Consider the following 15,205-nt stretch of genomic DNA (forward strand, 5'->3'; position numbering starts at 1 on the left):
AATGGGGCTACGTGTCCTGCACCCAGGGCATCAGTAGGCTGGATGCAGGAACTTGGCCTGAAATCTCGGCTGCAAAGGGCTGGCCTCTGCATGGGCTCCCGGGGAAGCGGCCTCCGGACATTTCACCGTGAGTCCCTGGGATCCCGGGCCATGCATTCTTCCTCTTTGCCGTCTTCTTCCCTGGAAAGAGTTGGCGTGTGCCCTTTGGCCACTTAAATTGGAGAAGCGTAGGAAAATGTTCTGGATTGTAGTCCCTCCTCCTCAAAGAAGCCGCTGAAGTTTCGTTGGGCAATAGCTCTGCAAAATCGTGTCACCTGACAAGCTAAATCAAGTGAAATCATGTTGCTGTCTGGAGTTCTAGCCCCATGGAGGCGAATTCTTTCTGAGACGAGCCCCCAGCCTGCTCAGGCCCCTCGGGGCTCCCAAAGGTCTCCCAAAGTCAGGCTAACAAAATGGGTGCTCGGCTCTACATTGTGAGGTTACGCTTTTGCTAGCTTCAAAAGCTAACACCTTGATGGGTACACAGTAGCCGTGCCACCTTGTCTGCTTTATCCCCGGATACGGCGGACACCCCAGCCTCCGGGACAAAGCAGTAAGGGAGAGGTTTAAGTGGTGAGCTCCCTCCAAATGCTGTGACTGGCAGGTGCAGACGGGCAATGTGTGGACTCACAAGATCATGGGCTCGGTAGCTCTGCTCCCAGCCCTCTCCCCACTGCTCAGCTTTCAAAGAAAGGCCACCCTGGGTGCCTTGGCTCTGGGAGAGGGGATTAGCATCAAAATGAAACAATATGGAGGCTTCAGCACTATGGCAACACCAACAAAAGTGCCGTAAAACCATGGCACTTCTTTCCGAAAGAGAACACTTCAAATGGCCATTTGGGGAGGGGATCCTCCCTCTGAGGCCTCAGCAAAATCTGCTAAGACAGCAGAGGCAAGGCAGCACTCTGGACCCAAGCCCAAATGTGTAAATCACAGCATTAGGTAACATTTTTTGTGGAGCAGAAAATACCAGGTTTTTTTTCCTTCCCTCCCTACACTCACCACAATACTTGCAATTATGAAAACAAAAGGTACAGATGCCCTTGTGATTAGGTACTAGAAAGAAGTGTGAATCGATCAGGACGGCAGAAGGACACCCATCGGCTGCCCCACAGGACGTGAGTCTGCGGGCCCGTCAGCATTGCCGGCAGTGATGGAGTCAGGTGGAACGCACGGCAGGAAAGGCCGTTTCCCAGGTAGGTCCAAGAACCTGGAGGCAGTGTGCTCTCTCCGCAGCCAAGGCAGGGGAGGTCTGAATGAGGACATAAGCCAGTCTGGCCTGCTAAAACTGGGAGACTGAACAGGAAGAACGAATGAGGACTGACTGGCAGAGAAGGTCTCTTTCTGGATCGCTGGGCAAGAGATGTTATCGTCCCGTCTTGTGCCTGCACGTGGAGCTGCTTCCGGGCTGGTGGAATCATCCCACTGCCTCCCGGTCCACCTGAAGCCTCCTCCCCTGCTTTGAGGCCCACCTCAAACCTCACCTCCTCCAGGAAGCCACATTTCCTTCCAGACTTGGCCTAATTCTATGCTGCTCTGCTTTAGGTTTTTATCCCTTCTCCTGGACTGTGAACTTCTGATGGGCTGAGGTCATGACGTAGATCCTTGATTCCCTCCCGGCCATCGGCATAGAGCCAGAAGGTCCACAGGTTAACAGGAGAGGAGACATGGAGGCAAGAATACTTTCTCATTCTATAGCAGCTCAGGGAAGACCATGGGAGTGAAATCCTGTCCCCCTTCCTCTTCCACTTCCTCTGACAGAGGATTCTGTACCATAGCGGCAAACTAGCAGGAACTTAGGTGGGACGTGCGGTCACTGATTTCACTGCGAGGTTGCAAGCAAGTTGGGTGGGTGAGTCCAAGGTGACAGAGAGGCCCGGGGACCTCTCCTAGAAGCAGAGCCTAGAGCTCATCACATCAGACCCAGACTCTTGGCTTTTGCTGGATGGTCTCCAAGACAAGAGGTTCACACCCTCTGCAAAGCACTTGTCCTATCAAACAACTCATTGTGTTAAAAGTTCCCAGTAAACAGGTGGCTCCTTACATCCTGAGATGGAGCCCCAGGGTCTCAGCTGCCCTAGAATAGCTCATTTTCACACGCTTCCCTGTTTCCTCTCCCCTGACGTGGCATGGTCCCAATGTTCATGCCTCCCACCTGCCAAGCCCCCCAGCAGCATCAGTTAGAGTGAGAGACAGAGGAGCACCTGGGCTCCTCCGCTCACCTGGAGTCTCTGTGCTGCGCAGCACAGGTGTGGCTGCGAGGACCCATGATCCCCAAGGCTCTTGCACAAGGACCCTCAACAGCTGAACGTGGAGCATCTTAGGTAATTCTTAGACCAACCTTTTTAATTCCTTAGAGAACTCTGGAAAGCACTTTAGAGGTGACCAGACACCAGGTTTTCACAAAAATAAAGCTAAACATTTCTGGTAAAGGCCTGTTTTACCCTGTAATTGTATCCATAAGGATGCAGTTTCTTGCTTGTATCTGAGTGAGTGATAAACATGTTATTGAATGTTTAAGTGCCTAGCACGGAGTGCCGGACTTTAGAAGCCTTATTTCACTACAACCACCTGTGATGGAAGTACTCAGTGATAAGGGAACCCAGGCTCAGAGATGGACTCATTTGAGGTCGCCCAGCCAAGGAGGATGGGAGCTGACCATGCAAGCCACGCCAGACTCCAAAGGCCAAGGGTTCAACCACCAGGCTCCTCTGGCTCTGGCCCAGGCCCTGCACCGTTGGGCAGTTTGCGCCTCCATGCACCGGCCAGAGCCAGCAGGGTGCAGTCTTACTCCAAGCCTCAGGTATGGGCCCAGTTCTGGGAGCACGCAGAAAAGCCCACCCTTGCTCCTCACCCCCCTGATCCCCGTTTGGATGGTGCCTCTCACCGATGTGAGCAGTCGGGTGCTTGGCAACAAGCACACAGTTGGGCAGAGGAAGCGGGGTTCTAAGTCCTCACTCGACCACAGCCACAGCGACCTTGAACAGTTCACTTCCTTCCATGGGCCTCATCAGCAAAAGCGTGTTGTACATCATGACGCACCCATGTCTATATATAAAGCTGAAGGGAGGTCACATTCTAATACCCTTTCTACTGCAAATTGCCATCTTCTATTTTTCCATCCTGGGTCATTTCATTAAATAAACAAGATGCCGGTCATGACCCATTACGTTGATTTCCTGACCCACTGACGGCTGCAAAGTGGTTCTGAGAACCAGCGGACTGGTTCTCAGAACGAGTCGACTAGTAGACTAAAGAACATTTTTGGGGGAGGCCAACAGATAAGGGAGCTGGAGCAGGGGTAGAGCCTGGCTGCCTGGGGAGCACGCTTTATAAAGCAGTGGCCAGGCAGCTCCCTAAGGCCCTTGCCACACTTGCAAGTTGTATGAACCATGTCTGATCTGGGTGCTGTGTTTGGAGCAGCCACGGAGGGTTGATCCGATTGGCTAGACTACAGTTCCTCCAACTCGAGACAGACCAGCTGTGCCCATGGCCTGAGCCCGTGCCCTCAGTCAAAACATTGGTGCTGGGCCCCGCAGGGCAGACAAAGAGAAGGCAGGCAGAGCCCTCACCCGGGAAGGGAAAGCATGGCTCACCTCCTTCATGGAGCCGTCAGCTATCTGTGTTCAGACCTGAGGGTCAGAAAAGGAGATGGAGCCCAGGACACTCCCTGTCTTTCTTCTAAGCGGGGAGAGACATCATTCAAAGCAAACTGAAGAGTCTTCCTCTTGGGCCAGAGCACACTGTTAGGAACGATGCTCCAGCCTGTTGGGTTTTGAAAAGCTGCCTGGAGGTTCCAGATCAGTGGTAGTTCTTGTACTCTCCGGATCAAATGCAAACTCCTAATTCCATCACTAAGTCCCTTCCCAGGTCTAGCACTTGGGAGCTATTGATGGTTACGTTGTTTCGTGGTCACTACCTGCTGCTAGGAAGGCATTCCTCCACTGCAGTGGCCAAGCTCCAGCTGGAGATGGCAGGGAGGGCGGAGGGAGGCCTGGCCTGCTTGCCCACCTCCCGGTTTCCGGCTCCCTCCACCTCCTGACACACACAGGACTTCCAAGGACAGGGGCTGCTACACTGGCTCAGCTCCAACTCACGGCAGAGGACGCCTAGTCTGTGAGATGCTGGTACGCGGTACGACCTCACGAGAGCTCGCAGGTCGCCATCCACACCTCCCTCCTACTGCACGCAGGCATCTAGAAAGGATCCAGGACTGACATGGCTTCAACAGGCTCTAGGTGGCTCGAGGACCCATCCGCAGTGCAAGTTAGATCTTGATGGTGGTTTTTAAATTCAAGACTATACGTTCATGGGGCGCCTGGGTGGCTCAGTGGGTTAAGCCTCTGCCTTCAGCTCAGGTCATGATCTCAGGGTCCTGGGATCGAGTCCCGCATCGGGCTCTCTGCTTGGCAGGGAGCCTCCTTTCTCCTCTCTCTCTCTCTGCCTGCCTATCTGCCTACTTGTGATCTCTGTCAAATAAATAAATAAAATCTTAAAAAAAAAAAAAGACCATACGTTCCATCATGGATTTGATTCTATTTTAAAAGGTCTAGGAGTCCATTAACAAATGGACAGATAAACAAAAAGTGGTCCACGTGTACAATGGAATAGTATTCAACCTCAGAAAGGAAGGGAATTCTGAGCCATGCTACATGGGAGCCTTAAAGACACCAGACTACGTGAACAAAGCTGGTCCCCACCACTGTAGGAGTCCACACAGATGGCTACAGCGTCATCAAAAACAGAGACCAAGTAGAATGGTGGCTGCCAGCCATTGAAGGGGGAAGGAAACGGGGATTTAGTGTTTAATGGGCACAGAGTTTCAGTTTTGCAAGATGAAAAGAGTTCTGGAGAGGGGTGCACAAATACGAACGTACTTACCACCAAACTGTACACTTTAAAATGGTTCCGACAGGGAATAGGTGTATAAAAAAAAAAGTAAAGGGCACAAGGTGTGAGTAAAGGAGAAATCCCCTCTGCAGCTCTAGCTGGCTCCTCACCCAGACCAGTGCCAATCTGAAATGGGAAAAGCTTCCCCAGAGGATGCCACCATGGGTTCCCAGGCTTCTCAGGCCAAAAGGACGTTCTCCCCTCTGTCAGCATCCTGCTTGGGCCCTTAGCATTCGGGAACCTCACACAGGATGGGTCTCTGGCTGACAGCGTGTAAAAAGGTTCCCTGGGGAGCCAGGCTCCGGTTGCCCCAGGAGGGCATTACCTGGACGGGTAGCCAGCCGCGCTGATTCGGATGGTCTCCAGCACCCCGCACGCCCGGAGCTGCTGCACCGCTCTCTTTGGGTCAAAGCTGCAAACACAGTAAGACAAGCTGTGAGCGGCCGTGCTGGCAAAGAAATGGAACTGGAGAGGGACAGATGACTTGTTCCTGCACCGAGACACAGACCATCATGCACCTTGAGCACAAGGTCGGGGGCCAACCACTGACTAAAATGCAACGACTGGCAGGCGCGTGAGCCATATCAGTACCCCGGTCCTGTGCACATTTGTGTTCTCACCTGGGATACGTCATCATCCTCGTGGCATGACTGAATTCTGTCTGGCTTCCAAGCCCCATCAGTGCCTCCTCCCCAGGGTCTTCCCTTATTATCTGCACCCATGGGGCCATCTGTGCTCAAAGGCCAAATCATATACACTCGCCACCACCAGCAGCACGTGGCTCAGTAGTCAAAGGGGAGATTTTTGGGCCCGCAGAGCTGGGTTTGAACTGGGACATGGTCACTCACCAGCTGCGTGGGTCACTTGGGGAAGGCAACAGCACCTCCTCAGGCCTTAGTACCCTCACCTATAAAATAGGGGTAATAGTAGGACCCCTTTTTTAGGGTTAGTGCTAAGATGAAACCTAACGGCCCGGGAAAGCAGCTCGCCCAGCAGCGAGGACATCAGCACGTGTGCAGGGTCGGCTGTTGTCACAAGAGCTGCTCGGTTAAGACTCCGAGACCGATCTTGCGGTCTTCAGGGACATGAGCCACATCCTCAGCAACTCCTGTCCCCTCAACTGCTTAGCCCTGAAAACCCAGGATGTCCGCCGACATGTACACCGGGTAGCGCACTGTACAGTCAGCAGTCGGACATGATCTGAGTCCCCCCCCGCCCCGGGAGAGAAGCGTACAGAAGTGCACAAAGCTGTAGGTGAGAACCACAGTACCAGTGCAGTGAGAAGCCAGGGGGAGAGCAGCCAGGGGTGGCTGTGGCAATCGGGGGTGGGGGCTTCCTGGGGAAAGAACTCAGCTGAACTAGAGTTAATCTCTGTACTTTGCTAAGACCACTGCCCCACTCAGAGAAGGGGGGGGAAGTAAGTGTCCTCTTTCTTTCTGGCTGATCCCAAGCTCCGTTCCAGCCCAGGGCCACGCATCTCGTGCTCCTTCCACTCTGGGAAGTGGGTGGCAGGCGGGGCGGAGGCTCAGATCCCGGGATTCTGGAATCCCATTTGTTGGCTGTAGCACACACCTCAGGCAGCCTCTCCACCCCGTGGAGAGAGATGGGCAGCTTTATCTCCAGGACACCAGGGGGCACCCGTGCCTGCCGCCTCGCTAACAACCCTAGGAGTCTTCCCAGCAGCCGGGCCCCTCAGGATTCCACAGGATGGGTCAGGGTTGGAACCTGCCGTGCTCGGATCACAGCTCTCCACAGGAGACTTATCCTGCCCTCCCACTTCTCTGCAGGAGCAGATCGGCTCCTAGTGGCAGCTGCCCTCCTATGCCAAGGACCCAGCAGTCCCTCCAGGCAGATGCACTGGGCCAGCAGGCACCTTCCAGGTGACTGGAGACCACAAGCTGACCTTGAGTTGGGACTCTTCTGCATTCCAGGTCAGCCCTGGGGCTCAGTGTCCCGGGAGACACCCACACCCTCCTCCAGGCCTGTGCCCCCTCAGCCTTCTCCTGCTGCCCCCAAACCTGCCCAAATCCTGCTATTTTGGACACCCAACTCATCCAGGAAGTCCTCTTGATTACTCTGGTCCCAAGGTGCCCAGGGCTCTCGAGTAAGGGACAACTGAGCACTCAAGTCTGCACAGTCCTGAGCAAGCCAATTACTTTAGGGGAGCTCATGTTTTCAGATAGGCGGAAAGTTCCTCACTAGAACGTCTTACAGGATGGAAGAAAACCAAAGGAGCACGCGTGGGGAGCCTCCATGGTCCCCTCTGCACCAGTTACTGAGGGTCACCAGGACGCAGCACTGCTCTGGGGTCCCAGAAAAACAGTAACGCACGTGCAGTGGTACTGAGGAGTCTGAGAACACGGGGCATAAAAGGATGCTTGTGATCTGGAGTGACCTGAGGCAGCCTTTGGGATGCAGGCTCGGCTGCTCTCGTCTTGAAGGCGGCCGGCTGGGCCCTGAGTTCGGAATGCACGGTGGATGTGCTCACACTTTGGGGAGGGTTTTCCGTGGGCTGCGGACCTCTCCCCCGAGGCTCTCTGCACCTGTGCTCTCCAGGTCTGATTCAATGTGCTGTGTGTGCCGGGGATGGGCAGCATGCTTGGCAAGGCTCTGCGACCGCTCGTCCTTTGTGGACTGCGGGCCCACCTGTGGTCCACACGCTCACACGCGTGCTTTTCCCCTGAGTTGGCCACATTCTCTTCCACACAGGATGGAGGAAGAGAGCAAGGGCAAAGCAGAAAATTCGGTGTGGCTGCTAACAGCTTACACCACTGTGGGCAACACATCCTCTCTCTGGAGCTCCCTCTCCTCATTCATTCAACAGAGGCTGACAGTATCTGCCCAACCAGAGTTCACCGGTTGATCGTAAGGACTAAATGGTCACGAAGAAGAATGCTATTAAGAAGAAGCAAGCAGACCCTCTGCTGAGAAGCTCTTGCCACCCCCTTCCCTGCCGGCAGCCCCCGGGGACGCGTAAAGCCAGCCAGCCTCCTGTATTTCAATTTTATCTCTTCAATGGTAAAGCAAGCTGTCACCAGCGTGTCTCCATCAGCCTCCCCGTGTGTGTTACCAGGCGAGCCGGAGTGGAAAACTAGCTCCTCCTCGCTAATAAATTTTGGAGGACCCCAGTGAGGACCAGCAACACTTAATTCTGGATTGAAAAGTCGCCAAAGATCTAAACGGTCCAACCGCTGAAACACAGAGCTGCGCTTTCTCCTTCCGTCACTGTGCAGACTCAGCAGAGCCCGGAGCCGAGAACCCGGCCCCCTCGGCAGCCCCGTGCCACTTCCCTGATTTTCACACACGCTGCCAGCTCCCACCCCGGTTCAGCACCCCTCTGCGGCATGCTGACGTCACATGTGAGGACCCCGCGACTCTCAGGATTGTCCGCGTCCGAGCTCAGGGATCCGTCTAGTTTCTCCAACTAGCGAACCCAGGCAGGTCACACTCCCCAGGCCACCTCCTCCCCGGACACTTAAGCACCCCCCCACCCCAGCAGGCTTCTCTGCTCCTACAGCACTCCCACGCACCCACGGACGGTCCCTTCTACACTGCTGTCCGTGACTCGTGACCTGCAACACCTTAAGGATGAGGGACATTTCTGTCATTCCACTCGTCCTCACCCAGTGTCCAGTGAACAGTGGGTATGATGGCTGTTTTTGGAATAAAGGAAGAAGCAGAGGGAAAAAGACTTTTCTACAAGGGATGCTATCAAAGCATGTAGTGTAGGATAGTGGTCCTCCACTGGGGGTGCAATTGTGTCCTCCAAGAAACACGTGACAATCACAGAGTACCTCTCGTTGTCCCAATGATGGGGAGGCTACTAGCACACTACAGTGGACAGGACAGCCCCCACAGTAGCATATTACCTGGCCCAAAATGTCAAGGATGTGAAGGTCACGAAAACAGTTGTAGGGGATCAAGGGGAGGCATACAGAACTTTCTTTCTGGAATAATTATATATATTTTTTTATAATAAAATATTTTAAATGTTATATATTTTACTCATCAAAATTGTTATGCCTCTCACAAATAATCCACACCATCTCCTTGATTTCTTTCATCAGGATGACCTGCTTTAGTTACAGTTAGCAGATGAAGAAATGAGGCCAGCAGTATAGGGCCAGCTCGTGGAATAGCCCAACAACTGGGAGTAGAGCCCAAACTAGAATCCAGGTGCTCTCACCCTTCACTATTCTCCCCACTTTATTACGGAGATCTTGGTCCTGAAGGCAAAGAAAGGTCTTAGGGCCATTAGGACTAGACAGGCATTCTGAAAGCCTCCAGCATCTCTTTTCATCTGGGAGGGGAGCTCCGGGAGAGAATCCGGCAGGTGGCAGGCACCAGGCTCTGAGGAACGAACTGCGCAAGTCGCAGCTGGCACCCAGCCCCCGACTCTCCTCTCCGGGGGCCCGGCACGCCACCCCTGCCCTTCACGCATAATCCAAGTCTTTCACGCACGCTGCCCCTCTAATAGCCTCTCTTCTTCTGGAGTCAGCTCGTAAACAGATGTCACACAGGGGGAACTCCTAACCACTTCTTGGAAACTGGGAGGAAGGGAAAAGAGTCAACAATCAGCAGGCTTCAAAGAAGGCTGACTCGGTGTTGTCTTCCTGACCTTTTCCAGCATGCCGCCCACCTGAGTGCGGGTCAAGCTTTATCAAATAAGAGGAACGGCCCAAGGGAGTTCAGATATTCACTCTGACAGAGCTGCCAGAAGAATTTATTTCCCAGAAAGACGTTATGCTAAGACCAAAAGAGAAGTCAGAATGCTAGGAATCAAGAGCTTTAAAAATTTAGAAATAGATCTTCCCTGACCAGAAGATAGAGCCTGTGTGCTGGCTCAGGGCGGTTGGAATAAAGGGGCTGCAGAGGTAAGCAAAGACTTAGGGCAGTATTCCAGGCAAGTACCAGAGTCCCAAACAAGGTGACCAAGGAAGAGAAAAGGGAGACCAAAAGAGCACCTTTCCAAGCAGACTCCATGAGACTTTGACAATGACTTGTCATTGGGGAGTAAGGAAGAGGGAAGAATCAAGGCTTATGCCATCCAGTATGGTAGTCATTAGCCAACTACAAGTACGTGACTATAATAAGAATGGTAATTCAGTTCCTCAGTCATAGCGGCCACATTCCACAGCCCACAATAGCTGCACGTGACTTGTGGCTACCATGCTGGACAATGCAGGTTATAGAACAGTCCCATCCAACACAGAAAGTTCTATTAGATAGCACTGGTTCAGAGCGACTCTCAGGCATGGTCAGTAACGAGCTGTCAGGAAGTGATTATGCCATTTACTACATAAGAGACCAAAGACAGAGGAACCATTTTCGGGGGGGTTGGGGAGGGACAAGAAGTCTGATTACGGACACTGCTGAATGTGACTCAGCCAATGAAATGCTGGAGGCAGTCAGAAACTCTGGTCCGGAATCTGGCAGAAACCAGAGCTGAACAAAGACACTGAAGAGTCACTGCCATACAGACTTGGGTGGGGTCAACCACATGGGCATGGACAGAGTTGGAAGATGATACCCAAGACACAGGTAGAAGCAGAATTAGACTAGAGGAGTGGGGTAGGGGAAGGTGAGTGGGTATGAATAAACCCGGAAGCTCAGTGGTAGAGGGGATGAGAGAAACAGGACCATCTTCATGTCTCCTCACTCAACACGTCGTTTGAGGTGGTGTCCCCAGTGGAAGACGTCTCCTCTGACCACTCCAGCTATCCTGCCACCTCTGAATTGAGACCCAGGTACACCTACATTTCATGACACACTTTTATGTGGTTCTCTGATTCAGGTGTGCACATTCCTCAACACCACTGTAAACCTTGCAGGATGAGGGAACTGTACCCTCTCATCCTCTTGAATCCTTCTAGACAGCAGACAGGCGGAACCTGGTAAATGTCTATTGGCCTGTATTCGGCAAGTAAACCATCTGTGAGGTGTGAGATCAACTATTTGTCCTGTTCTAGACCCCCCCAAACCCCACACACCCCTCAAAACTGTCCTGAGTCTCTTCCACCTGAACTTATAAGGAAACGTGAAGAGACCAGGCTTGATCAGCCTGACCCCGGCCGAGAAGCGGCTGGCCAACACCCGCGGCAGCACTTACTGGAAGGGGAGCTTCTCGTCGTTGGGCTTGATGCAGCGCACGTAGTGTGGCGTTGTGGCATTCAGGGTCTCCATGAGCAGATGCAGGGAGGTGCGGAACTGGAGAGACAAGAGTCAGCACCCGGTCATTTTTCTCTAACATGCTGCACATATGTAATTAACCAAGAAACTCCCACAGACTGGTGGGTTGCTGACACGGTTATGGATCCAGAAGGACAGAACGAAACACAGAGACCCGGGGTCAGATTCCATCTCACCCTCCTGCCTGCCTTGCTGTAGATCCAGAATCGAGGCCCTCCTACATCCTGCCATTAGGGCTGTTCAAACTCAACGGGGGGAGCCCAGCGGCTAACACGTCTGACCCAGCGTGGTAGATCACATGAAATAAAAGGGGGGGGTCAGTGCTGGGAAATAGGACAGAAGTCATCACAGTCACCAGAGGCTGATTATTGGTAAACCAAGGTCTGGCATCCCCAACATTGAGTGCCTGGGCATCCTAGAAGTTAGGACAGTGATGTGAAATGTCCAGAAGAGGCAAGTCCAGTACAATGGAAAGGTTAGTGGTTTGGTAGGGCTCAGCAGGCACTCCCTTCTCTTGGGAGAGACACTGGACATAGACTCCGACAAAGACCCGCAGAAGGGGCCTCAGTTTTTGAAGTCCCCAGGCTTCTTTAACTCAACCTGAAGATTCTGGGACCCTCTTGTCTCTTCTACCACGTGCCTGTGATCCTACTAGGGGAACTAAATGCACTTCTTGGGGCGATACTCATCCCCTTTCTCAGTTCTCTCTACAGAGGGCTTCCAGTGTCCTCCTTCAAAGAGCACATATGGGCTGAGCTGGGGGCTGAGGCTGCTCTGGCCCCCTCTGACCCTGCAGCCGGCCTTTGTCTACAGAGAAGCTGGCCTGGCCACATGCATCCTGACCCACAGTGTCCCGCCAGAGGCTGACCTGGTGGCCCACGGTTTTCTTGTGCTCCTTGTTGGATGCTTTCAGGGGGGTTCTGGCGGAGCGAATGTTGATCTTTGAAGATGAGCCCTTCCCAGAGGTAGTAGCAGCAGGAATGGAGTCCTTGTCATCATGAAACAAGTCAGCCACTAATGGAAACTAGAAACAAACACAGGAAGAACACTGAACTCAAGATCTCTTGGACTTGCCAAGTAGCTTTCTGGTCCATACCCAAGACAGCTAAAAACAAACATCCTTACACAGACTTGTGCACCAAAGTCCATAACCACATTATTCACAGCAGCCACAAAGCGGGAATAACACAAGTATCAATCAGCTGGTAAATGGACAGAATACGGCCGGCCCGTACCATGGAATACTGCTCAGCGACCTAGAGGTCCCGTACCATGGAATACTGCTCAGCGACCTAGAGGTCCCAATGCCCCACAGCACGGATGGGATGAACCCTGGAGACATACCAAGTGAAACAAGCCAGACACAGAAAACCATGTTGTGCATGATTCCATTTACATGAAATGTCCAGGGAACAGAAAGGAGTTCAGTGGGGGCCAGGGACTAGGGGAGAAGAAAGTGGAATGACTGCTAACAAGTACAGAGTCTCTTTTCAGAGTTATGCATATTTTCTAGAATTTAGAATTTCTCCTCTCTGGTCATTCCAAGGGCCCCATCTCTCAAGGCCCAGCCCTGCCTCCTCCATGGACTTTCCCTGGTCTTCCCCTCATGTCTCCATCATGACTCAGGTACGAGCCAAGGTCCACGCTGGTCCCTGAGCCCCAGGCTTGCTGAGCCTACATATGGCCTCCTAGCTTCCCCCTCGATGGAGGAGGAGGGGGGCCTGGGAAAGAATTAAAGGGGACAGTCCACGTAAGCATGTAGTAGTGTGCCCGGGATATCACAGACACTTAAATATTGCCCAGTTCTATTATCTTTGCTGGGGGGATATACATGAAAAATCTGTCCACACAGAAGTTTTGAGCTACAGAGGAGACTCAGAATCATAGAACTTTAGAGATGGAACATAAAGCATAAAGATCACCTCTTCAAGGGGCAGGTGAGGAAAGAGGAACTCAGGGAGAAGGGACCCTCCGGAATTCTGTTTCTATCTCCATTCCTCCCCGCACTGGCAACGGTGGCCAGTATCAGCTCACCAGGGGCTGCTGGCTAGTGACTGAGCCAGGGCCTGAACCCCAGCCTCCGATGTCCAGGTCAGAGCCTGTTTTAATAGACAATGGTCTTCTGGTCATTTACACCAGCAGTACCAAGAAACTGGAAATGCACTGGGTTAAGATACGCTCTCTGATACATCTGTGCAGTAGCTTCCTTATTGGAGGCTTTTGGCAAGGGGGCAGTGTGGGGGGGCTGGTGGAGCAGGCATTGGTCTTTGAAGGTGATCCATTCTCAGAGGTGGCCATTGGCAGGAACAGAGTCCTTGTCATCACAAGAGGAGGAAGAAGACGTAAAAGGGAACTTCATGAAACGTCCCAGTATCTAACAGTATCCCCTGGAATTTGTAGCAGGACACTCAGGCTAAGGAGAGCTTGAAGGGCAACATCATCTCCATGGAAGGCTCCAGGTTCAAGAGGGCAGTGACAGTCCATGTAGGCTGACATCATCCTGCATTTAACTTCCCCGACCGTCCACAAGTTCAGTCCCCGTTTAAGGGAGTATCTACTGAGCACCAAGCCAATAGCTCATGAAGTCAAAGAATCCTATAAAGCAGAAACCCAAATTTCACAACTTAATGGCATACTCCCATCGATACCCCGTGCACCCGTATGTCAGGAGTATTCAAAAAAATCATGGAAACCGTATTGGGCAATACCAGGTGGATGCAAATGTGTTCCTCGCTGTACATGCTTCAGTTTGGGAACCTCTGCTCTTCTCTGCACATCAAGGTAACTAGTAGGACTTCAATAGGTCAAATGTCTGATTTCACCAAGCCTTATGTCTGGTCCCGTGCAGAGACATCTCACGGTCACAGACAAGTGTAGCATGTGTGCTCACCTGCACACAGAAGGCTGTGATGCTCGATGCTGAAAACCAGCATCAAAGCCTGGTTCAATTCACAATTTCTGCATCAAGATTTCACACGAAAACAGAGAAACACATTACTTCCTCCTAACCTCACTCTTAGGTATTATCAGTAAACACTTTTTAAGCCTTCAATTTTGGAGTCAAAAGTAATTGCACATCACAAGTTAATAATTTTATACCACCCATCAGCTCATCATACGGGTTACAAAGCAGTTAAATAACTCCGTATGTGCACACATGGGCATACACGGAGTCAACATGCACTCTGGAAAGTTCCGTTCGCACTCTGCACTTTTCACTGATCACAAACACACCAGTCATCAGAAGCTCCCAACTTCCATTTTTAAATTTTTTAACAAACATATAATGTATTATTAGTGCCGGGGTACAGGTCTGTGAATTGCCAGGTTTATACACTTCACAGCACTCACCATAGCACACACCCTCCCCAATGTCCATAACCCCCCCACCTTCTCCCTATCCCCCCCCCACCCCCCTCAGTTTGTTTTGTGAGATTAAGAGTCATTTATGGTTTGTTTCCCTCCCGATCCCATCTGGTTTCATTTATTCTTTTCCTATCCCCCAAACCCCTCATGTTGCATCTCTACTTCCTCATATCAGGGAGATCATATGATAGTTGTCTTTCTCTGATCGACTTATTTCGTTAAGCATAATACCCTCTAGTTCCATCCACGTCGTCACAAATGGCAAGATTTCATTTCTTTTGATGGCTGCATAGTATTCCATCGTGTATATATACCACATCTTCTTTATCCATTCATCTGCTGATGGACATCTAGGTTCTTTCCATAGTTTGGCTATTGTGAACATTGTTGCTATAAACATTCGGGTGCACGTGCCCCTTCGAATCACTATGTTTGTATCTTTAGGGTAAATACACGGTAGTGCGATTGCTGGGTCGTAAGGTAGCTCTATTTTCAACTTTATGAGGAACCTCCATGCTGTTTTCCAGAGTGGTTGCACCAGCTTGCATTCCCACCAACAGTGGAGGAGGGTTCCCCTTTCTCCGCATCCTCGCCAGCATCTGTCATTTCCTGACTGGTTAATTTTAGCCATTCTGACTGGTGTGAGGTGATATCTCATTGTGGTTTTGATTTGTATTTCCCTGATGCTGAGTGATATGGAGCACTTTTTCATGTGTCTGTT

The 15,205-nt window shown here is 51.8% G+C and overlaps 1 protein-coding gene across 2 annotated transcripts in view; it reads right to left on the minus strand.

Annotated features, from left to right (window-relative positions):
* MYO5B (myosin VB) overlaps nt 1–15,205 on the minus strand; it is a 339,470-nt gene that overhangs the window by 75,112 nt on the left and 249,153 nt on the right. For both annotated transcript variants that reach the window (XM_046024282.1, XM_046024281.1), the window contains exons 15-17: nt 11,987–12,142; nt 11,039–11,136; nt 5,255–5,341 (exon numbers count right to left, since the gene is read on the minus strand). In XM_046024282.1, coding sequence (XP_045880238.1) covers nt 5,255–5,341; nt 11,039–11,136; nt 11,987–12,142 — 341 coding nt within the window. The remainder of the gene's footprint in view (nt 1–5,254; nt 5,342–11,038; nt 11,137–11,986; nt 12,143–15,205) is intronic.

This window comes from Meles meles, chromosome 12 (genome assembly GCF_922984935.1).
Source record: "Meles meles chromosome 12, mMelMel3.1 paternal haplotype, whole genome shotgun sequence".
NCBI classification, from domain to species: domain Eukaryota; kingdom Metazoa; phylum Chordata; class Mammalia; order Carnivora; family Mustelidae; genus Meles; species Meles meles.